The sequence below is a fragment of the Takifugu flavidus genome, chromosome 14, assembly GCF_003711565.1.
Source record: "Takifugu flavidus isolate HTHZ2018 chromosome 14, ASM371156v2, whole genome shotgun sequence".
NCBI lineage: Eukaryota > Metazoa > Chordata > Actinopteri > Tetraodontiformes > Tetraodontidae > Takifugu > Takifugu flavidus.
The window spans coordinates 13,284,041-13,309,546 of NC_079533.1; the positions used below are offsets into that span (position 1 = coordinate 13,284,041).

The window sequence follows — 25,506 nt, forward strand, 5'->3', positions numbered from 1 at the left end:
AACAGTTCCAGGAAGAATTTTCTGTGTAATCTCAGAAAAAATGACACTGTTCTGCCTCAATCTGAGATATTCCATAGGGGAAATCTAACCTCTGCCCGCTGCAGAACACAGAAGGACGTTTTTGTTTGACTTTCTTGACCCAGAGCTCACAAAGCCGGTGGTTCTAGTCAATGTCTGCTCGTCTCCGAGCGCCGGCGGCAATTTTCAAAGGATTCAATCTAAATATTGGATCAATTAGTTGTAAGCGCGTTGTATTTTCCATCTTCGACGTCCCTGCAGACAACACGAATTGCATCGATTGTGAGGCCTTCAGCCGTATCTATCAGAACTCCATTAAACGTCCCAGATATATCTGAGTTCTACGTACAATAATATCGTCCCTCTAATGAAGTCAACAACAGAGGAGCCGCTGGATCAATATTCAGCTGCTCGGCTCCTGACAGAAGGCTACAGTCGTGAAGAGAACGTCGTTCAGACGCACATATTGATAAAAGGGAATCATTTCAAAGCTGGTGTCAGGGGGTGGAGGAGGAGGTGGAGGGGGAGGCCTCAGGACACGTCAGCACTCACGAATAATCAGCGCTTGAATCCTTAAATGAACATTTCAGAGCGCAGAATCTGACAGGGGTGTCTGTCAAACGGCAAACACGGCTGAAAGACTGCCGTCAAAATACTCTCTCTCCGTCTCTTTGGTTTTTGATGTTTCGCCGCAAACTTCTCTGAGCGGAGATGATTCACCTGCTGCCGACTGAGCTGAAGCGCTTCAAAGGTCCGCCCTCGGATCAGGTACCGGTCCTTCATCTCAAGGAGAAGTCTGAGTTCTGTGATTTGTCTCAACGCGTCCTGAACTCCACGCCGTCAGACCGAAGAGTCGCGCCCTCGCCTGTCATTTGACTCCAGGAGGACGAGCAGCCGGAATCACCTGCACCACCGTGCTATCTGGGTGACCCAGAGACCCGATGAACAGACCTCAGATCAGCTCCGCCAGTTCTGTTTTAACTTCTACTGTGATGTCAAACTCCCAAAATGCATCTGGTGTTGCAAAAGGAGCTCCAAATGTGTGAAAACCACAGGGCTGTTAGCGTAAACCTGGAAAGATCTCACCTTCAGTATCAAAGGTGTAACCGTCATCATCAGGGTTCTGATTTAAACCTTTCAGGCAAATATAGAGAATCAGAAGTGCCCTGACACAAAATCAGATGTCCCCTGGACACATGTGCAGGTCTCCTCACAGACCATTAAAGAAGTGGTTCTGAGGTGAGTTTGGACAAATATCTGCAGGCATCAGGAAGAATGGACTCTCCTGAGGTTGCTGCCACCAACCAGAGGAATGAGAACTAATGCTACCAGCTGCAGCTGAACGTCCCTGAAGCACAAATCACTGGTTTCACCTGTGAAGCCATAAAAACAATGAAGTCCCAGCTGTAATCCGCTGCGGCAGGATGTTGGATCAGCCGAGGGATCGACCCTGGCCAACACGCAACATCGATCGGGACCTTTAAAGCCAGTTTACACGCTGAGGAGGAACCTGCACACGTTCTACTGAGCAACGTTTCAGCCATGTTGTACCACCGCGAAGCAAGAACTCAACGGCGGTGGGTTTGATGAGCTCTCCAGCCTGCTCCGTCCCAGCGTGTCCCGAAGCTCCTGGAGGACATGCGAGACACAGACATGGACGTCCGTCAGCTGGCAGCGGCGTGCTTGGTGCTCCTGGAGCAGAGTCCAGCCAAGCCGACTGCCTTTTCCAGGAGCATCGCCAGAGCTCCACTTAGGGACAGAAAAAGAGAGAAAATGACAAGAGGTGGGAAGGGGGGGGCAAGGTGGAGATTCGAAATGGACAGGTGGTCTGAACGTCCACGTTGGTCATTGAGCTGAAAACTGAACGCAAACATCAGAGATACGCCAACAAATCTCAGCTGTGATTTAGCGTCTTTGTTGAACAGTCGCCTGAACCCGACGCCATGACGATAAACCATCGAAAAGAAGAGATCCTTGGGCGAAGGCAGCTGCTGTTCCAGGGGCAGAAGGCTTCACGTTAGCACTGGTAGTTCTGGTGTCCTCACTGCTTGTTAGATGCTTATTATTATTATTCGGAGGTCTCCCACCTCCCCTTCATCCTCCACCTCTCGTTAGCCCTCTGGAGCCACCGCGAGCTGCTTTGTCCCTCGGGGAAACAGCCAGATTGAGTCAGTCGGACGCTTATCCAGGATGTGCACAGCTTTTGTCATAATTACCCCCTCATGAGCTCACGCTGCCGTTATTTCACACACTCAACCCTATTAGCTGTTGCATATGTTAGCCGGGCCTCGCCTTTCCTCTGCAGCGCTGACGGCTGCCACCAATTAGCCGAGCCCAGTCGGCCTCTCCTGGTATTAAAAGTGCATCCTTGGAATTAGGGCTCATTAGTTTATTTGTTTACCCCGGTACAAATTGCAGACGGACTCTAGGCTAAAATTCAGAACTGCTTCCTTTTGGGTTTGGCCATTTTCCAATTAGTGCCGTGGGCTGTGAACCTGCAAATGGTGCAGTTTGCTTATTAGCTTCCAGTTGTATTATAATGAATCCTGGAGTTTAATTCAAAGTTAAAAAGATGCGTAATTGCTTCCTGAAATAGAATTATTGGAAAGTCCTTTCAAATCAAGTAGTTTTATAAGAAATAGGAAGTTCTGATATAAAATAGTGTCACTGAGGGGGAGATGGAGGAGTGGAAGGACAGCGTAAAAACGAGGAAAAGAAACCTGCGCATTTGTACCTTCACCACGACTCACGATAGTCAGAGATTCCAAAAGTTGGTGAACCAAGAACAGATCTCAGACCAGCAGAAGTCAGATCAGCTGAGCTCAGATTTATACTCCACCACAAATCTGATAAAAGTCCAGCTGTTTGCAGGTTCCTGTAATCCAAAGATTAGCGTGTAAATGGTGTGAAACCACAAGCTTCTTCCCTGCCAACATGTCACAGAAATACTAGAATCCGCTCATGCCGTTGTAAATATCCGCCAGCGGAACCTCTCCACGCTGAGGATCTGAGCGGGACTAATGACGGCACCTGTCTGCCTGTGTGGAACGGAGTCAGGTTGATCCAGTCAGGTTAGCACGCCGCCGCGGGTCTTCTGGGAGTTTGTGTCCTCTTCCGGCTGGTTGGCTGGCCTCTTATCATGGATCATAACGTGGCAGTGGAGCATTGCTCCGGTTTCATCATGCTTGCTGCACTGGCCAACCTGGTGAAGGTCGTTATTCTCCAGCTCACCCCGAACGCTGCCAAATCCCCGGGAAGCCTCACTTCCCCGTTAGCATCCGCGGACGTTCTTCCTCCAGTGAAAGTCGTGGAACAGACTGAATCTCAGTGCTGCGTCCCAAACCCTGGCACCCTTTTAAAGTCAAGACGGCATCTATATCAGACAGAAATATTCATTCGCGCCGAATATGGACTTTTCTGCTCAAAGCAACATGTGAGGAAAATGGAATTCTGAAACCCGGCAAGCGCGCGCAGGAGATCTGACAGGTTTCCATCTCCCGCACATTAATTCTGATTATCTTTGTTTCTGGACGCGCTGTGACAGCTGCTCAGCAAGCCTGCGGCCGTCAGCACGTCCTCCCCGCGGCGTCTCTCCCCGCCGCAGACGCCGCTTTGAGGAGACACTTGAGGACTCTGACAGTTATGAGTTCCAGGAGACAGCCGGGACAAAACGGATTAGAATAGTGGAGCTGTTCACTCAACTTTGCATGGGAACTGGAGAAAAAAGGCCTGATAATGAGGTTTGCTCTGCACATCCAGGAATTGCCGGCAGAGCTCCTTTTCCAGCGTTATCCTTCAGTTTAATCCCTTTCCTCTGTGTGCTACCTCGTCATTCCCCCTCCTAATCTCCTCAGAAATATTTCTGAAGCGCACTGACGGCCCGTCGGCTCACAGATTTGGATAAGTGACTTCTGTGGCGTTTCTGTGTGGCAGTCATGTGAGGAAGGATGTAGATGGTTAATGGGCTTTCGCTCGTTGGGTCTGCTGTTGCCGTGGCGACGCCACGCTCCGACTGTTCCGGGGGTTTTGCTGTGTACTTTAGGCGAGCAGAAAAAAAAAAGAAAAAGTTCAAGGTCTTTCAGAGCGCAGAAATAAGAGCTCGCAATGTTCTGGACGGTTCTGAAAAAGTTGTTAGCATGGTGATAGAAACCGTGTCACAGATTATCGTGTGAAGACGTCAGCAGAATAACAACATTCACTCCTGCCGGTCCTTGAAGGCGTCTGCTCATCCACCAGCAGACGGACAGCTGAGATGGTCCCGTCTGCTCCAGGTCCTTGGGTCAGGGATTAACGGTTGCCACAGCAACACCTGGAATAACAAAGAGCACAGGTCTGAAGTACTGGTGAGGATGGATGGAGTATCGATGATGTGTTTCTGGCGCGCTTATCAGAGGTCAGAGGTCGCCGCTGTAATTATGTCCCACGTGGTCGGGCACAACTTTGTTTTAGAAGTGTTAAATTTGCTGGAATGTCTCAGAGTGTCTGCGCTTATTAATAATGAGGATGTCCTCAGGTCCCGTTCAAACAGCCCATTCAATTAGAATAATAGAGGTTTGATATTAGATTTATTCAGCTGCTGGACCGCCTGAAGAGCAAAATCTCCCAATTTATTCACACCCTCGACATTCACCGCGTTACAATATAAATATAAATGGCTCTATAATGTGACCCTAATGGTACAGTCAGTGTAATTATGATCTTTAATACGCGGGGGAGAAAGGAAACAGGAAGTCACGGTGACGAGTCATTTGTGCATGAATGGAAAAGTTATTACTCTCAGTCTCACTCGTCTTCGTCACGCTGAATATTGATGAGATTTATGGTCCTCTGAGGAAGCAGAGACTGCAGCATGTAGGACGCACATACATGTGTCCTGAAGCTAATTCTGACCACCAGAACGTGGCTGCGGTTCAAAGGTCGCTTGTGTACATTTGGAAGGATCGACTGTGGGGACTTTTACAGAGGTTCTAGGTTCTAGGTTAGGTTCTGTGGTAGCGGCTTAAGTTCAGCCCAAACTGTTTTGATCGACAAGTGGGAGAGTCGGTTAAACCTTCAGTACCCGAAGACCTCATTGTTGTCCTCAAATGCGACTAATTAAAGAAAGAAACAGGTTTAGAGTTTCAGAAAATGAGCCCGAACTGATCATCAATAGCAGAGACGCTCCAGTGCTTCTGTGAGGGCTCAACATTCAGCTGATGAATGCAATCAGGGTTTAAATCAAGCGTTTTCAGTCCTGTCAGTCATTTTGTGTGTGCGTGTGTGTGTGTGTGTGTGTGTGCGTGTGTGTGAGTGTGTGTGCGATTGTCCTCACATTTACTTCATACTGAGATTCAAAGGCCTCATTCTAGTAGCAAAGTGGTGTGTGTTTAGCAAAATGGGGCCATTTTGGCTGGTCCTCACAACTTCAAAGGACCGTTTTGAGGGTTTAGACTCTACATTAAGGTTAGAATTGGGGTTAGACTACGGAATTAGTTGAGGTTGTTTGGGTTCAGGGACATGCGGTCAGGAGACAGAGCCCCCCTGCCTGTCATATCTGTCCCTCATTAATTGGCGTGAGCCTGTTGCTCTTTATCTGTCACCAACTATAATTATAATAAAATATAATTAAAATGCCTGCAGACACTTTAATTATAACCGACTTTCTATAGTCTGGTTAATATTTATTGCACGTGTACAAATATATTTACTGTTGAGCACATGGCAAGGCAGTCATTACCCTGCCTCACAGGCAGGGGGCGCACAGGTTCTTGTTGCTGCTGTTCTACCATAAAAAAAAGGTTGTTTTTCTTTTTGGTTTTCTTGACCAAATGATTTTAGAATTCTAATACGAAACAACCCTCTGTTGTTGTTCATACCGTGATTAGCTGGTGAACGTGCGTGTTGAACGTGCACGGTGAACGTGGGTTCATGTGCGTGTAAATGGGACTCGGAGAGCATCGAGAACATCATCAAACGTCAGTTCTCGGGTCAGGGAGTCCGTTGGGATGGTTGAATAAGGAGCAGCGTGCTGTATCTATGGAAGTCCCCACAAAGATAGAAATGTGGAGCTGTGCATGTGTGTCCCTTATGTTTTCCTAATTACCCAAACAGCCTGGTTCCCTGCTGACCTGCCCACATCTTTGAATTTACACTAATTATCTGCATTTAACTCCATCAGTCATCCATATACATAAGATGCGTGTGGGCTGTGAAACATTCATGATATTATATTTCATCTCATTTTATTCCAAACTGGGAAGAGGAACCGGGGCGGTTTAGTGATATCCTAATTTAAGGAGACTTTAGCGTTAACGTTTCATGAGGAGGGCGTTTCTGTCAGAACAAAGAACTCCATCATGGCTGCGCTGAGGAGGCTCCTGCAGACCAGCTGTGGAGCGACACCATGGGTCCTCCAGGGTTTGAGCAGCAGATAACGTTTTTTAATTCAAAGCCGATTTACTTCGAGAACTTTGAGACGTGAGCAGCCCTAGCATACGGGATTCAGATAGCCCCTGAAGGCCCCAGGAGACACCAGGCACCTGTGTACTGACATCTGGGGCGCTCCAAATGTGCTGAGGTCATCAAAGTGCGACTTCCTCAGTTTATCCACGCCCGTCTGGAAGTGAAGAGGCGGAGTTAAATAGGTCTGCTGGAGGCGTCAGCTGTGATTGATCAGGTGATCGGCAGGTGATCGGCTAATGGAGACGACTCAGCTGCGCATCAGAGCAGCGTGGTCGTCCACTGGTGGAGCGCAGAAGGCACCGGCGCGGACGCTGAAGTGGTTGCACAAGCGTCTCACTCAGAGTCGAGTTGTGGGAAAGAGCTGCTGGCGTTCACACGAGCACAGCGGTCATTAGGAAGTCATTTAGCAGACAGCCAAGAGTGGGAGATGAATCTGTTTACGGTTGGAACCTCACGTCCGGGAAAAGTCAACATTATTATCTGAGGAACATCGTATTCTTCTGCTCTCGACGGGCGCGATGAGCGCGAACCCTCATCAGATGTTCTACTAATCCAGAATAGAGAGACACGTGATTCAGAAAACATGGAAACGTGATCAGACGCTGACCCTGGGGAGCTCCTTCCCAACTCCAAGTCCCATCAACCTGAGGTCAGAGGTCATTTGAAGCCATTGGATGGAAGAACATCTTGATCGGCTTGAATCCTCTGAAGCTGCTGTTGGGACCAGCGTGGAATGTGGCAGCAGAGAGAACATGGGCCCGCTGCTGATGCCTCCTCAAGGAGCAGAACCGGGGGAACAATTTTCCTGAAACTACTCGCGCTGTTGTCTCCCACACGGAAGATAACGGACGCACAAAAACGGTCAGCGATCATTCTGCGAGATGAGGGAACTCTGCAGGATCTGAGGAAAGGTCAAACCCACAGTCCAATCTCTCTGTCTTCACAGATTTCGCTCCGTTCGTCGTTAAACTCAAGTCTCAGAGGATTCTTCCTAAAATGAGGCCGAGTCTGGATGGGAACCAGAACCCTAAAAGTATCAGTCATCTACAGGATCTACTGGGCCTCCAAGCTCCTGGATCTACTGGATCCTGCAGGCAAGCCTGCAGAGCCCACAGTGCTGGATCTGGCGTCATTACGCTCACCCTAACCACTAGTGGGCGCTGGCGAGGCAGAGAGCTTTAGGAACGTGGCTAAAGACTGCAGAACCATGTGTGAGCCAGTTAGATCGTTGTGTTGGAGACAAGCTGCTCTGGTGTCTCAGCCGGATGGATGACGAGGTCAAAGGTCAACGCGCCGCCGCCTCATCCTGACTTTTAATAACCGTGGCGGTGGGGGGAAAAAAACAGTGACAGTACCGCCCAGTTTGAGGGGGCTAACCTGTCCTGGGCGAAACATTAATATCGGGAGCAGCGTGATCTATCACCACGGTTTCACTTAGAAGGAAATTTGGATGTCACGAAAGCAGAATTGATGTGGCAGAAGCATTAAGATGGATTGTGTGGTCAAAGCAGAGCGGCGGCCTTGGAGCGCCGCAGCAGCGCGGCACGGGCTTGTTTTCATCAGCGAAAGGCTTTTCAAGGGAAGTGGAGCTGGAAACATAATCAGAGGAGGTCCAGTCGGTGCACCGGGGGATCCAAACAGATCCGCTATTCAAATCCTTCAAAATTGGCTGCGAAGGCGATGACGAGCAGCCAGATGTGCAGCCCCTTTAAACTCCGTTAGAACGACGCTGGACTGGACGTGTTGCCCCTCACAACCGGAGCAAACGAGACCGATCCGGAGTCTGATTACCGCCCGTCCGCAATCCAGCAAACAGAATTGATTTTGCTGTCTAAACGGCTTCATTTAACATTTCGTTGTTTGTTTTCACTTTGTTTTTCACTCCAGCATAAATTACCTATAAATTATATACATAGATGTAATTACTCAAACGTGCTCCTCCGGAACACAGAATGTTTTTGATATGGATCCAGATTCTGTGAGGCGCCTGGGACCAGGAGTGAAGGAAGAGGGTTAAATGCAACAGATTTGGAGGGACTGTCCCACAGGACGCTCCTCACGCTGTTCAAACCAAGGAGTGGATGTTTTTCTTAGCTTAAACCTGAGGCACAAACACATATAGAGAATCCCACAACTCCCAGTTTAATTCAACCTCTGGTTGTGTCGGTGCAACAGAATCGTCTCAACAGCAGAACCGGCCCCAGAGGTGTTCTGGTACTCGGTAATCTTCTTCTACAGGTTCTTTATGGGAGGTCAAAGGTCAACGCCACATCAGGAGCTGCTCCTCTTTCATTTAAACTGAAGCTCAGGTTGTCACAACTCTGAAACAGTCAGCTGTCAATCAAGATCTTTCCTCCACACTTGCAATGAAGGACTGTTTTTTCCCCTCAAAAGATCAAAGAGGCAGAGAAGAACATTTGCTTTGTTCTATTTTTGACTTCATGACTTGACGCAGCAGCTGCTGACTCACAGAGGCAAAAGGGCGGAAAAATAAAGTCGGATCTCTCTGGAAGATGAAGATCAACACGCTGCTCCCAAGGATTCTGAGGAGCTGCTCACAAAGGAGCGACGGAGACGCCTCCTTCTTCTGTTGCCAACTATTTAACTGCACCACCGAGTGCACGTGCACGTGCGCATGTGTGAGTATCTACATTCTTGTACTTGCAACATACTGAGCACCAACATCATGCAATCCACTATCTCCCTCAGTCGTGGTTTAAATGTTGAGAATGTTTTAGGTGAGGGTTGGAGTCCAGGTCCAGGTCCAGGTCCGGGTCCAGGTGGTGAGTTGTGATGTTGGGGTTAGGGTAAAGAGCTGGCTAATTTGTCTATGAACGTCCTCACAACCATAGAAATGCAAGGGTGTGGGTGGGTTCTGCATGTTCGGAGGAGCATCAATGCTACATCGAGCTGGAACACAAACCCGGTCCGGTTCAACAGTCGGTTCAAAAGGGGAGGAGGAACCAAGAGCGAGGGCAGGAAAATCGATGGCTGGTGCGGAAAAGGAAGTGATCCGTCAGAGCGCACGAGCACGATGGCGCGATCCGAACACGTGCAGCCAGGCAGAGCGTGGCCGCAGAGCGCCTCCGCTCCTGAACCCTGCTGCCCTATCAGGGAGCCTCTCCATCACTGGGCTCCTCTCTGACCTCGTCCTCCACACGTGGACCCGGAACAGCAGCTTTCACTTCACTTCTTCAGAACCAAAACAGACTCCTGAACCGTCCACACGCCCGCTAACCAGCCGCTGGTAGCAGGCATCAGACGAACGGGCGACCGGGTCCCAGTGCCAGCCCAGCGAAGCATCTGACGGAAGACAGATCATCTGAACCAGAGGAGGAGAAGAAGAAACGCCACCTCGTGACTCCAACAGCTGCTCATTTGTGTGTTGCTCGTTTCTATTTCTGATATGTGTGGGAGGATATAAAACAGATTTCTTCCACCACACATTTGATCGTACGTCATCGTCGGTTCTGGTAAATGCTAAGCTACACGCTAGGTCTGTTTCCTCCTATTTTAAGTGCAGTCACTTGACACCAGCAAATTGGGTTTTTTTGGGTTTTTAAAAAAAAAACAAACATGTGTTTGGGTGAGAGAGCAGCCCTGTCTGTGGCGGCGTAGCAAACTACGCAGAATTTGGGCCGGTCTGAGAACATTCAGAGAAGAAACAGAGGAAACCAGCGGGTGTCAAACCTCAGGGATTTACCAGAGACGGCTTAGTGCGCGAGGATAATGAGGGCTAACTGCTAGCTTCCCACGCTGTGCACATTTATTAGAAGCTAAATGTTCTGTTTTCCGATGCGACGACATGCATCTGCTCTAACGTCTGTGTTGGATGCCCCCGCCCCACCGTGACCCCTGTCAGCCAGACACCCGCCTGTCGCCAGTCTGCTCCGGAGCGCCTCCTCGCCTCGTGTGCGTGAAAGGTCCTTCGCTCCACAACGGTTGCCTTGGAGTCCCATTTACACTCACAAGCGTTCCTCCGTTGGAGCTGAAATGTGATGTGGCTTCAGTCTCGAGTGGCGGACTTGTGTCGGCCGCTCTGCCGTTCCTCCGCCCTCGTTCCTGATGGCGTCTGATGCGATGGGCAGATTGGAGGAAGACGGCGGTCTTTACCTCCGCTACCTGTCAGCTTAATCCCTGGGGAACACAGCTTCATTTTCTCACAGCGCCGCTGCGGTAGCCACCCCTGACTCCCTCCCCAGCACGCCCGCGCTGATTCATCATCCTGCATCCATAAGAAACTTTCTCTCAAGCCCCGCCCCCCTCCCCAGAGCCTCTCCCCCTCCATAGTGGCACTCCCCTCATCTTCCTCATCCCCCATTGAGATTATCATCGCTGCTACATTTTCCTGGGGTATCGCTGGCAGACGGTTTGCTGCCTGCGGAGCGCGTAGATGATCGCGCTTTGATGTCAGTGTTTATACTTCTGCAGATGCTAAAATGTCTCCAGGAACAAGCAAATCACAAAAGTGCAGAGAAGAAAGTGGGAGTTGGATAAAACACGGAGGAGGCTGTCAGGCAGCTCGTCTGAGGCCTGTTTACCAACCGTCAGCTTCGTTTATGCCGCTCAAAGAGGCTCCACGGCAGCTGCTGGGAGGGTTCTACAACATCTGCGAGTTCCAGGATGACAAGACAACCAGGAGGACGAGCGCTTCCGCCAAGGAATGTTTAATGATGAAGGCATTGATCTGGAACATTCTGATCACCGGAAACATTTCAGAGCTGCGTCTCCTGACAATGTTCAGGCTTAAACTTCACGAGGCTTCGGCGATGATGATGATGATGATGATGATGATGATGATGTGAAAACCAACCTTTGGTCCTCCGCTTCTGTTAACATTGGTTCTTTCCAGGACCTGAAAGCAGGCGAACGCAGGGAGGATCGTGTCTAAATAAGAGTCTTCATTAAGACTTAACTCAGACGGTCCTCCTGGACCACAGGGGAAACTCTCGTCCAGTCCTCACCAGGTGCACCAGGAGCTCCAGCGTGGTCCATTTAAAGTGTCAACCATTAGATCCCAGAGGTCTCCCTGATCTGCCGTCGCTCGTTCAACCTGAACCCTCCATAGTCTTTCTCCTCATCATCTTTCTTCTTCTGAACCTTCTGAGCTGTGCAGCTTTTGGAGCACATGACCCTTCAAGCCTTCAGATCTGTTCCTCATCCCTGCTTGTGGATCAGGAGCCCTGAGGGTCTGTGGTGTTAACTGACCCAACACTTTAGCCTGGAGCCAGTTTTGAGCTCATCTTCTCCTCAGACTGATGAAGGTTCCTCAGGGAACGCAGGGAGGAAAATTCAATGAATAAAAACGTTCATGTTGCTAAAACCAGACGTTGTTGTTGCTCTTTCAACGTTGCCTTCATCAGAAATGATGCAACACGGCGCAGATGTACCCTTCAAAGAACGCTCTTTCATGAAACAAGCGTAGGAACATCACGGCTGGAGAACCTGGAGCTCTGGTCAGGAGGGGACCGGTGGAAGGACAACAGAGAAGCTCAGAACCAGGACCGGCTCCTGGACCATCTGCACCTCAGAAACAGCTGCTGCTGAAAGGCATCAAACCCACCGTTGCTGTTCTGAAGCTCACGTCTTTTCGTTGTTGTTGCCACGCCGACCGAGTACAGCCAGAGCGGATCACCCGCTCACGCGGAGCTTCAGGTCTGTAGAGGAGACAAACCGAGAGGAACAAGCAGTGGAGGGCGGAGGAGAAGTCACCTGTCAGGTGACCCAAAGGTTCCAAAAATAAACGCAGAAGTGGCGCGGCGGCGGCGTCGCCCTCATACGTTCCCTGTCAGAGGCAGCAGAAGATGAGAGCCGTGTTTATCAAAGCGACTCCCCGTGCGCTGCTTAACAAGTCAGGAGGATTTATGAGGCGGCAGCCTCGGAAAGAGAGATGTTTTGGGATGTGAGGGAACAGGAGAAGCGTGAAGACACAGGCCAGTAATTTAGCCTCCCTCCAGAGTGATTCTTCATGGCTGAAGACATAAAATTACATTATGATCTGACAATCAGATGCATCATGGGTATAATTTAAAACCACCTGCTTCTTCCTGCTCTGGGACTCGGCGTCCTGCCTGCTCATGACTTCTAATTTTACGTATTGATTCAGTCGGTTAGAGGATCCCAGAAGAGACCTACTCTGTGTCGTGTCCCAGGGTTTCCATCTTAACAAAATTACCCAGCATGCTCCTTAAACGAAGTGGTAACCCCACTGGCTCATGGGAAATAAAGGAATGAGGTGCGATAAGTTATTCATTTAACTAGATGACACTGTGAAATGATCTCCGAAGCCCTGCAGCAAGGTGTTAAAATGGTTTTTGGTAATTATTTTTTCTTCATTTTTACGTTTCAGATCTCCGTCGGTGAAATTCCGCTACCTCGCGCACGCACAAACAGCGCCGTCTCGCACATCGACGGCGTTTCAACATGGTGTCGCTCTGCTAATAAACGCCGGGAGACCAACCCAACGCTTGAATACCGGACCCAGCTGGACGCCTGTTCTGTTGGACCAGAACTTGCTGCTGCTGTGATTGTTATTCACCAGGAAATCAATCACTGATGTTGATGAAAATGTGCTACGCTAATGGCGCAGAAAATAACAAAGCCAAAATTAGCGGCGCATCAAGTTGCTGAACACATTCAGGGGGGGTTTGTTTTTCTTTTGTTTACAGGTACTTCTGCTGTGCAACAAGTTAACCCATCAAGCTAACTCATTAGCATGACGTATAAAACGCGGCACACATGTTTATTTTGGTGGAAATATCGATGCAGGTTTCAGCAGGGGAGAATATGAAATAAGGAGGAATAAGGAGGAATAAGGATGATCCGTCAGTGTTTGTGGAACTGCTCGCGGATGAGATGTAAAAATTCATGCGCTTTAATATTTCCGTGTGTGCAACCTCAGCGTGGACTGAAGGCTGACGGGAGCATAATGAAAGAAGATGATGGGATGAGACAGGCGGCTCGGCGCTAACTGGATACCAAACCAGAGACAACACACGGAAGAAGAGGGTGGAACAGCGCCACAGATCACTTCCACGGTTGTTCACAGTCAGTCATTTTAATTAGCCGGCCGCGCCGCGGCTGCCACACGTCACATGTTAGCACCGACCGCTCGGGCTAGTTGTTAGCGATAAGAGCAGCAGCCACGGCCGGGGCTTGAAGTCTGTGAGCTTCTCAGGCAGATAGAAAGTGAGTCACGGGTGGAAAAGTGAACATAATTAACCTCGGGGGAGGCTGATCCCGGTCCTGGAAGGCCCTCGGGGCGAGGAAGTCGCTAAAAACATAAACCTGCGCACATTCTGTCTACGCAGGCTCTGGAATGAAATTTCTTCTTCTTCATTAAGCACCTTCATCATTTTGAATCCGGGGGTGAACGGTGAGCAGGAGTCAGAGATACCCAATCTGCAGAGAGATTAGACTTCAAACAGAAGTGGGGAGATGAAAGAGGTCGACCGATGTCAACAGAAACGACGCCATATTTTCATCCCGAGGTCGAGGACGGGTGCCATTGTGCTCCTGCAGACCGCACCATCACGGTGAGCTCCCACCAAATCGGTCCCAGTTAGCTCGTAATCCAGTCAGACGCCCCACGACTGAGGGAGTCTCCAGATGAGCCACAGGCTAATCCCGAGCCACGAGGCTCCGGGTGAGACTGCGTTTGTCGGAGTTTCAGGAGAGCTGAGAAGTTTGGTTCCTTTACCTGCTCCTTGCAAACGATGATGAATGTTGGGGGATTTTAGGCTTGTGGGGTCTCGTTCTGAATGGATTCCTTCATTGTGGTGAAACAGAATGGAGTCAGAAGCCTTTTGTGCTCAGGAGCAGAGGCCTGCAGATAGGAGCTCTGGCTCTGTGGAAGAGGTGGCTTTTATCAGAAACATGGTGGAGGAAGACGGCAGAAACTCTGAAACTGCGTCTGAAACAACTCTGGGAAGACAATCGCCTCGGACGTCCTGGCAGTTCATCACATGATCACCTGTCTGCATAAATGCTGACAAATTAATGCTGTAATCAGTGGGAAGGAAACTGATGAGGTAAGGAGAGGATTCAGAGAGGATACCCCCCCCCACGCACACACACACACACACCACACACACACACACACACACACACACACACACACACACACACTGTGTCTGAAATCTGCAGGTTTTCCTCCATCTTTCGTGCTAATTCTTGATGCTAACTCTTGATGCTAACTCTTGATGCTAACTCTTGATGCTAACTCTTTCTGGCACCATTAGTGCAGCTGATGCACGAATTCATGCATCCATGAACAGAACCAAGAAGACTTCACTGTGATTGGCTAAAGGTTCAGTAGAGAGAATAATGAGGGGTGCACATCAATATGGCTGTTGGGGGGGTTTATTTGCTCCTTTTTGCCACTAAGCTCCTCCCCCTGGTGATTTGACCTTCTGCACCATCGTCTCACCGTCTCCGAATTCTTTGATAGGAATGTTTTCCTTCCTTCTCAAGAGTTTTTGCTCTCTGATGCTCAGTTTTGCAGGTGCTGCATTTTTCCTGCTTAATGGGGCTTTGAAAGGTCGAAGAAGATTCTTTTTGTACCGGCGGCGCTGAAAATGTTTGAAATATCGAGTCAGAATTAGCTAGCAGATGCAGCCATGCGGCGAGCCGGGGTGTTGTCCGCCGCTCTGATGATGAAGAGGTCTGGAAACCCCACATGATGGTGCTCAATGATAACGCTAACGATAAATGTGACGCAGAAAAAATGAATTTGTATGGAGAAACAAAGAAATCAGTCCAAAACCCCACTGGAACTCTTTAAAGAAGCTACTTTAACAAAGACTCTGGTGAACTAGTGCTAATCGACCCCTCCAGAGTTTCCCGTTCTGCATATGTCAACATATACGGCTCAGCTCGGCGGGCATCCTCACTCCCATGATGCATTTTTCTTTTTTTATCAGCAGCGACCATAATTGGGTCATTAAGTGGAAAATTAAATCCTCAGCATGAAGGAAACACAGCTCGCATCCGTCTGTGGGTTTAAGAGGCCTAATTCCGCCTCTGCTGATGCTTCACTTCATCAACAAGTCACAGCGGTCACTGTGAACCTGTCACACGCACACGGTGTCCTGCGGCGCCCCCTGCTGGTGGGCTCAGGCTACTGCGAGGACGACAAGAAACAGAACAGAAGCACAACTAGAACGAGTACCAGCATTATTAACAAAGATGGCCTCTTTTACTCTCTTTCAAAGTTTCTCTGTCCTTAATGTTGCTGTCCTGGAATGAGTGACCTTTGACCTCGAGGTGCAGGGGAACAGCTGATTCTGGTCCGGGTTGAGTCGTGCGCTTGTAAAGGTTCTTTGGTTTCTCCAGGTCCGTGCATTCTTCACAGCAGCACCGCTCTGTCCTCTTTCTTCCCGGCTGTTTGTCCTTTGGGTGGACCACCCTCTGTCCCAGAGTGTTGCCAGGCGCCACCACAAGAAGAAATGTGATGCCTGATAAAGATTCTGTTGTGTTTTTCCCAGAAACAGCACCAGAGTAGGGGCATTTGATTGTAATTTAACTTTTTTTTTTTTTTAAAAAAAAAAAAGGTGTATTAAAAACTATAAACCAAGCAACAGAATCCAAACACGGTGGCGTTTTGTTCAGATAAATCCTCAGAAACTGACAACAGCTTTGGTGTTTGAGTCAGAGATGAACTGACAGCAGAAGCAGCTCCTATCCCTGAATATTATGGGGTGTTTGGTGGCGACAGCCTGCAGCCACATCTGGTGCTGGTGCTCTGCTGTCCTCTAGAGGAGCCACGGTGGTACTGCAGCCCCCTCACGGAAATGTTTTTTATGTAGCAAACACTGTTAAAACGACACAAAAATGGACAAATAACCTCATGTTTAGCAGGTAAAGAGTTGTTTTAATTATTTTTTTGTTTATAGGTAAAATTGTGACAGTAAAGTCTTATTTAATGAGTGATTTTTGAACATTCACAAAAAAGTACAATGAAATAAAGATTTTTTTAAAAAGGCTGGTATTAAATACGTTGCAAAAATATTATCAATAACAAGAAGAAACGTGTTAGTAGATCATGTGGTCAGGGTTTGGACGCATGTTCACCAGGAGTGAAGGAGGTGCTTTCATTTACCCAGAATGCACCAGCAGTCGCCAGGTGAGTTAATGGTGTCTTCCTGTCTGGCTGTAGGCATCTGTTCCTTGATTTTACTTTTTTGCTCATAACAGATGGTCTGAAAAAAGGAGAAAATGAAGAGATTCGGGAGGAGAATGGAAAAATGATGGAAATGGAGAGCTGAGCTTCTGTAATATTCCCACCAATTTCCATCTAAATGCAAAAACGGTCTAATAGTTCTTATATTTGGTAGTGCACGTGCGTGTGTGTGTGTGACCTCTTGAAAATGCAGCATTTCTTGTTTCCAACCTCCGGTAACAAGTTCCACCTGGTTCTGCTGATCTTACAGAGGTCCAGAAGACCTGCCGGGATCGTCTGGAATTGGTCAGTGTCCAGATCAGTTCTGGATAGTGAAGGCTCTGTGTTCTCTTCTCCTCAGGTCTTGGCCTCCATCCACACCTCAGGTTTGGTTTGGCCCGGGTCCAGGTCCCGCTGCCACCCAGCACCACGCCGCTGCCCGTCTGAGGGGAAGATGGATGTTTAATGGAGGTTATTCCTGAATGATAATGGTTTCCTGAAGAGCGTCGTTAAGTGGTCCAATGATGACTTTGACCAGAACCATTTACAGCACACAGGGGACCTGCTGATGGAGGTGTGATTGAAACAAACCCATTTAATAACATTTCACAATCTGGACGATGATCCGAGAACTATTACCGCTGCTCTGGTTCTCCAGCACCTGCCGTTGACCCGCTTCTCAGCCAGCCTGGCAGAACATCCTGACCACCAGTGTTCCTGCTCCTCCTGACCTGAGGGTGCACCAAGATGTCAGCAGACCCGGCGGAGGTGAGGCAGGGCCCGGAGCAGCGCGGGGTGGTACCACAGGGGTGGCCAGAGCCGAGGGTTCCCAGGATGCTCACACACACACACACACACACACACACACACACACACACACACACACACACACACACACACAGGATGGAGCGACGTCCTTCACCTGTCCCAGGTCAGAACGTTAGGCCTGGCGGGGCTGTGCACGTGCATGGAAACAGGGCTGTTCTGCTGGTCCATCTGCTGTAGAATCACCTGTGGATCTCCTGACGGGGTCGGCACGGTAACAGGGGGAATCCACCTCAGAGAGAGGTCATTCCCGCCGCTTCTGCGGCCCGCTCATCGGGATGAGAGAGAAAACAAAGCAAATGTCAGAGAGCGGCTCAGCCGCGTGCTTGAAAAATCCCTTTTCTTCTTCTTGTGCTCTCAGTTTGAGTGTGTGTGGGCGTCCGTCAGACGCAGTGCACTTTAATTTTCTGCTTAATAACCACGACTCGGTCGGAGGGAGGAGGGGTGGGCCGCGGCGAGCCACGCCACGGAGGTGGGAAGCGGCACTTCCTGCGTGCTGCGATTCAAATGTTGATTTCCTGTCTGACGACTCTTTTAATCCATCTTATTCTTAATCACCCCTGGGTGATTCACAGCCCCCCCCCGCGTGGATTATCTGCTCTTTGCTGCGTCAATCAATGAAACACTTGTCCCGTGGCGTTAGCGGTGCTGCTAACGCTGGGTTCTATTGTGGTTGGTCCACAGCATCATCTGGGTCACTCAGGTGGGCGCTACGGTTGTGACTGGCTTCACGGGAGCACGTGCACGGCCACATTGGGCTCATATTTCGTTGTCCCATCAAGTCTGCGGTGTGACGTTAAAGTAAATCGGGACGTTTGACTCCACCCATTCATCCGGTTCTATCAATTATTCACGCCCATCGAGAGAGAATCGCAGTCCGGTTTAGACGTGCACGGAAATGCACCTACCAACTTCATCCTGCTGACCTTTGACCCCACTGACCCGCCCAGTTTGTTTTGCCTCTTCAGGTGAACTGATGCATTTGCATGAGTGATGGATCTGCTCCTCTCTCCTCCTCCATCCCCCCTTCTCCTCCTCCGTTAACCATCTGTTCATCCCAAGCCTCGTTCGCTGGGTCCACAGACAGTCTTGACTAACAGATGCTGCATAAATAAAGTTGAGACTTTGACACTTTGATGCTTGTAGAGTCTGATTTACAGAGAACAGGAGCTGCACTGGAAGCTTTTTATTATTTTTTTTTACTTTATAAATCATCGGTGTGGTAAATTTGACAGATGACAAAATGACAAACCTGTCAGGGGGAAAAAAACAGCCTGTCATCTGGAACCAACATAATTGAAGCCATAACCTTTGTTAAAATGGATTGTCCTTGTGCCACAGGTGACGCCTTTAATGGCTGCTGCAGGACGAGGATCCCGTTTAATTGGTTGGTGTGATGAACATAATTAAAAGTAGTATTTTATCCATCATGTAAGGGGCAGAGATCTGCACGCAGCTTCTCCTGTTATTCACAACTTTAGCCATGATGCTTCCATGTGTCACAACCTTCGTGAACAGCTGGCCCTGGACCCTGGACCCTGGTCCCTGGACCCTGGTCCCTGGTCCCTGGACGCTGTCTGTCAGCCTCCTCTGGGACGGCTTCTTAAGTCTCTGCTGAAGGCTTCAGCTTCCCCTCTGATACCAGAATCGACCAGCAGGGGGCGTCGTTTGTTTTCAGTCCGGTCTTCACGTCTCAGGACTGTTGGACGGACGCGTTTGCGGCTCCTGACGCTGCCTCGGGGACACGCCCTCGCCTCTGGCTGCCACACATGTGCACATCAGGTCAGTCCTGGCGATCCCGTGGACTGACTCTGTGCGTGACACACTTCAAGTCGCTAAAACAGCGAACTGGAGAAGACTGGAGTGTGTGTGTGCAGAAGTGTGTGAGTGTGTAAAGTACACCTGTGAGCTCACTACATGTCAGGGAGGTTGTCACACTCCTGGAAATAGTGTTTTGTTGTTGTTGTTGCCTTTACTGGGCCGACTTTCTTTACTTTCCACGCTGACAATCAGTGTTTGTTGACCGAGCGAAATGTTTGCTTTGCATCGTTTTGAAACGCGTCCGACTTTCAGCTCAAAACAATGTTTTTCAGAGCTATTTCACCTCTTCGTGACTGTTATTACGCATGGGTTTCACTATTAATTACCTCACCGTTTGTTTAATTGTGTCTTTGTTTGTTTCTAATCTAGTTTAAACGCGCTAATCCGAATTAGCGCCATGCCCACCATCTGCTGTCTCCACCGGCACTGCGCGCACTACTTTGTTCCACTTTAGCCCGCCCCCCTGCGCGTGTGTGCGTCGTCTACCGGGCGGAGTAATTCGTGCCTCTCCTCACTCGTGCGTGCGTGTGCGTGAGTGCGTGCTTCGGCTGCTGTCTGTCAGTCATTGTGCCGTGGACACGGGTAGCGACAAGGACCAAAAATCCGTCCGGTGGCAGTTAGTTGTTGTCCCGCAGGAAGGCTCCCGTCTGCCCCCCCTCCCGCCTCATCACTGGAGACGCGTCGTCTGCCTCGTCCACGAGAATATCTGTCAAATTATGCTGCAAATACGGGAGCTGCTCTGGGGGCTGCTGCTCATTGGCTGCGCAGGTAAGAAGCGGAGTTTGAGCCCTGTTGTTTTTGATGCTGGATCCTCTGCGGGGGTCGAGCTGCGTGACACGGAGGCCGATCACGCCGCTCCTGGAGCAGCATCCTCTGGCCGGCGGCATCCCTGCGCCTGATTCCGGACAGCGCGTCCGAGCCGCAGTTTCCTCCCGGTCCAGGCAAACTTTAGCGGGGACCCCAGGCTGTTTATGCGCCAGATGCCCGTCTGCGCGCTTCCCCGGTGCAGGTTTCCCACCGTCGCATCTGGTTCGTGTTCCCGGGCACCGGATCACGGTCACACCGGACTTTTGCGTCATTTCTCTAAATTTTACGCACGGTGGGTGCAGGTGGAGGTGGCGCAGAGACAGACCGACCCACAGCCACCCTTAATTGCCGTCACCCAACTAGTATGACCAGTTGGGAGCAGCGTGCGTGACTGTGCACGGCTCGGGGACGGAGCGCCGAGACGCCGCTGTCGCCTTCCAGTCCGCCCGGAAAGTGATTAAATTTAATATCAGGGTGTAATTCACGCTCGGGTTTTAGAAACGCGCGCTCAAACCGTTCTGGGTCAGCGTTCGGTTGTGATTGGACCAGTTTATCATCGTTGTGATCAGGCAGCGGATCGATGCGCTTCTCTGAGCCGGGTCAAAGAGGATCCACTGGATTTACTTTTGGGTGGACTTTTGCGACGCGTTTTTTGGCGCAAACTCATAACGCGTCGTGCCTGATGTGATTAATTGGCTTTAATTTGGTCGGGCGTGTGGGGGAGGGATCCGGGCTTCGTCATCCATTCAGGAGCACTGAATGGATTTTCAATGTATACAATGGGATCCAATCCCAGAGCTCCTGTGGGGATACAGGCTAGGAGGGGGCTGACCCCCCCCTCCAAACCCTCTCCAGCCCCTCCCCACAGCCCATCCCCACATCTGCCCATGGTACTGAGAGCTTCAAGTGGACTCTAAGAGCCCTCAGAAACAGGGAGAGTAGTCTTAGTTTCATAATGATTCAGATTAAATCTCCATTTTCTCAATAAGAGCTCTGGAGATAATGATGACGAGCTCTATCAGCCCGACGGAAGACGTTATAGAACAACGTTGGATGGGCGGAATAAAGGCAGCCGGAGGTTCAGGACAGGGACGTCACCACTCAAATGAGCTCTTATCTGAAATAATGTTGCTTTAGGGGCGTTCGGACACCACACCGCCCTCTACTGGACGGAACACTCCCCAGAGTCGTGATGGTCAGCGGCTTCATCTCGATGTGCCAGTTTGCATCCATGTGCACACTCGGGGTTTTTCTCGGTTTTATGTTTTTCGCCATCGTTACAGCCAATCACTGTCAGCCTGTCAGTGTTACCCAGGGCAATTTGGATCCACCCGGTGGGATTTTTCCCCCCCCTCCCCGTTTGATTCATCTTCCCATTGAAATATTCGGCAGCTCCTGAGATTCACTCCGGCACAGATGGAAGGAAAGTGAAAGACAGAAAGGAGATAATTAGAGACGTGAGCCTCTGTGGGAGCAGCAACAGAGTCAAAGGAATCGATCCCATTATTTGATAGGTAGTATTGAAAGGGTAATGACAGGATGGTGCAGTGTGAAGACGGAGCCTTTTAATAACGCGCATCGATTTCCAGTTCCTGTTCAGCGGTCATTTAATTTCTCAAGGCTGGCAGGAAAAAACTGGGATGGGGAGCTGGAAGAAGTGGGCGAACGCGGTCAGATTAGAGAGATGATGGTCAGATTAGAGAGATGATGGTCTTTGTGGTCTCAGATTCAGCCTGACCGGCTGTTGTGAAAGAGGCGTTGTCATCAGGCGCTCTCAGATTGATGCCTTTCTGGACCTTGATGTTAATGGGACGACCTCTCTTTGGCTTCGGACTCTCCCTGATCTACAGGTTGCTGATGACGTTGGGCTGGTCGGTGCCCCGGTGAAGATGATGTCAACTTTAAATCACAGCTTCATTGAACTGTCTGTGGATTTGAGGCCCTTTCATTAGACCGCCGTGGCTATGGGGGAATGCTAACACCACAGGCTAATCAAAGCAACCATAGCGGTCCGACGGCATTTCAAACGTGCGTGTTAAAGTTCCGCTGTGAGCTGATGATGACTTTAGCGAGCTATTAAAGTCGTAGCTGTTAGCTGGAGGAAAAATGTTTTGAGGTCAAACCCCTAATAGGACAACAGGAGCTCTGAAACAGGAAGTGATGCTGAGAAAAGCTGGGTCAGTTGTTGCATCATTATCAGAATGCTCAAACCTAATGCAGCGGTTCATTCCCTCCATTTTGTACATCAAACGAGACGCCAACGGTTAGCTTACGGTCGCTACCGTGCACCTGCTGTTTGATGAAGGTCACCATGCCGGCGTTGCGTTTGGCGCAAATGTGATCCATGTGCTTCGGATTCCTGAGACAAAGTGAACTGTGAAGTTCCTTTAATGAGCCTTTCTGTGTCTCCACCGTGCTGCTGCTGCTGCTGCTGCTGCTGCTGCTGCGAGAAGAATGAAAAAGCCACACTCTTCCAAAATGACTAACATATGGGCCCCAAACTGCTGCGGAGAGTTCAAAACCGCCGTGAAATTCATCCAGGCTATTTCTGACTTGGGGCAAAGTGGAAAAAGCCAAACAAGGGAAAATTATAAGTTGTTTTTTTTAGTCTGTTCCTGAAATAAATCTGGACCGTCAACCCCCCTTTTTTTTTTGGCTTTGCAATTGCAAGAAGACCCGAGTTGCCTTCAAGGGGGACTTTTTTTTCTCTTTTTGATCCTTAATGTTGATGGAATGGTGATCAGCAGAGCAGCTTCTCAGGTTCTGGCCGGTCTGCAACGGCTTGGACGGCACAGATCTGCTGTAAAATAACAGAAAGTGAAGACTTGCTGAGGTTTGGGTTTTTCCAGATGTTCTCCTCTGCTTCTCCCAGTTGGAAAGTGGCAGCTGAACCTCCTTCATTCTCTTTTGCATCACTCAGATTACATTTTAGTCATTTAGAAACAGTCTAATCTCTCGTTTCTTCGAATTACTCTCCAAGTTCTGGACGGTTAAACTGGGAGTAAGAAGAGCTCCCTGCCGGGTCCAGGGGGCTCCTGGTTCCATGGGAGTTTGAATGTTTTGTCTGACATGTGTCTTGTAAGAAAGTGTATAAGTGGGCATTCAGAACCAGGAGTTCAGATGGGCCCAGTTCAAATGGACCGGAGTGGAGTGTCTGACTGTAGGACGAGGACGGGCAGTCTCTGCATATTAATCAGCACATGAGAAGAGAGGGCCAGTGATGGGCATTGTGTGAAGGTTGATGGCGCGCAACAGAGAGGGAGGAAAGGGAAGAATTAGATTAGCTTGTTATGCAGTAAGTGTGATGCCCCCCCCCACACCCCCATAGCCCTTCAACCTCTGCTGCGTTTCTGTCTTCATCTGCAGGGGCGTGCCTGGCAGAACCCTCAGAGAGCCTCCGCTCAGAGTTCTCTGAAGGTTCATTTTCGCTGAACATGAGAGATAATTACAGTCAAAGTGAAAACATCATCATCTGCTCTTAAGAACTCTCAACATCTGCCAGACGATCATGAGCCGTGATAAAACAAACCTTCCGGGCTCGGAACGGGGCGGCACAAATGCTTCCAGTCGCTCACCATCGCCGCCTTCCAACAGTTCCTTCTGTCTGGAACCGCGCTTTTGATGGGAGATGCTTCAAAAATAGTCATTCACAGATGTCCTGAACCAATAGTAAACAGGCTGGAATGGACCAGTAAGGATGGAGTTTAAGGGAACTTTAGTTCGGATCAGGACCGTAATTGTTGGGTTTGAAAACACAATTGAAGGGATGAAAACACAGGAGGAAGATTTTAACGTTCACTCTTCTTAGATTTTCGGCTCCCGCTGCTCCACGATGGGCTTTATCTGTTTCCTAGCTAAATGACGCGCGTCTGCTATCGCAGCTTTCGCGCGATAAAAATGTTGCGGCGTGCAGGAAAAACAATATTCACCCGAGATGGAATAACTCACACCAGCTTTCTCCATCTGTCCTGTTTTTCTCACCATCCTACTATGAAACTGTCGCGCGCCCAGGAGTCGAACCCTTCAGGATGCTTTAATCCAGCACGCATCTCTATGACGTGTCGATGGGAACTCTTTAGCTTGATGCTAATCAGAACGGACGCATCGGTGATCGTTATCGGCCACGAGAGCAGGAAATTGTTCCTAACGCTTCTAATTTTTCACATGGAGCGTCGCTGGTTTTGACCCCTTTAAGGAGAATCAGATCGAGGGACCCTCCAAATAGAAAGAGAGCAGTTTAAGGAGAGCAGCTATGTTATGATTGAGGGGAGCTGTCAGGGCGGAGGAAGGGGGGAGGGGGTTGTTGGTGGCTGGTTGCCCCCAACGGGCGCGTGGAGCGTTCGGGGTCGGCGTCTCGCAGCAGCATCTTCTGGACTCGCCCGTGTCAGTCGCCTCGCTCGCGTCACCCCTGCTGCACTTGTTCATCTCGGGAGGATTCTCTGCCTCTCGGGGCACCTGGAGGGCGGCGGCTCATCTTGGGAAGGGGCACCTGGTGCCTTCAGGGGTAATTGCCCCTCCGCTCGGAGGCCTGCGGGGATGTTTTTGTGTCTCCCGGTTTGAAGCTTCGTCTTCGACTCGATCGTCTGATTTTTCCCTGTTTGCTGCTTTATGGCTGCGGCTGCGCCCACGTGCACGCTCGTGCGACACTGTCACACTGCAGCTGGTGAAGCGGCAGGAGTCTGGAGTTTACGTAGGGTCTGATTAGCTGCGCAGCTCCTCACTCATTAATGGATCTGCATGATCTCGGTAACGCACTAAACCCCGACCGGCACGCGAGAGTGAAGGACCCATTCGCCACGCGTGGTCGGATCACACCTTCACACCATCAACCGACCCAAAAACAGATTGGAAGAACCAGCAGAACCATACTTACAGCTCCGCTTGACTCCTTTAGGATGACCATCCAATCCTGCGCGTGTAACATGGGGTTATTTATAGAGTGGAATGTTGCACATTTATACAAGACTTTGGCCTCATATGTCTGCAGAATAGCTGGAGAATAAACAAAGCTGGATGATTTACATAGTTCCTGCTCAGATCTTTTCTCTTCTCGGGATTAATCGCGTTTCTGCCTTCAAATAGAACCTGTTATTCATCCCTCAGGCTGTTGTCATCACAAGCATTATAAATGCCTTTATTCTGTTCCAGCCTTTTGTACTTTCCTCCTCTACTGTTAAGACCTTCATGTCACGGAGAACGTCTCTGTAGGACCTTCAGCTCCCTTCAACCATTTTGATCTGTTGAGATTCTGCTGCAGGAGGAGTTTGAGTGAACATCGTGTGACCTGTTGACTCCGTTTACGAGGAGCGGGATGTTGAAAACTTGTTCTTGTTGTTCTAGTTGGCTGTAAATCTATGTTGTTAATGGGATTGTTTTCTGGCTCCAGCGACGCACGCCGGGAAGAACGGCGGAGTGGGACGGCGCTTAAAATTCTT

The 25,506-nt window shown here is 49.7% G+C and overlaps 1 protein-coding gene across 12 annotated transcripts in view; it reads left to right on the plus strand.

Moving 5' to 3' along the window:
* The first annotated feature begins 19,770 nt into the window (after window positions 1–19,770).
* ncam1a (neural cell adhesion molecule 1a) overlaps window positions 19,771–25,506 on the plus strand; it is a 107,889-nt gene continuing 102,153 nt past the window's right edge. For all 12 annotated transcript variants that reach the window (XM_057054130.1, XM_057054131.1, XM_057054123.1 and 9 more), the window contains exon 1: window positions 19,771–20,032. In XM_057054130.1, the coding sequence (XP_056910110.1) occupies window positions 19,981–20,032 (52 nt within the window). In that variant the 5' untranslated portion in view covers window positions 19,771–19,980. The remainder of the gene's footprint in view (window positions 20,033–25,506) is intronic.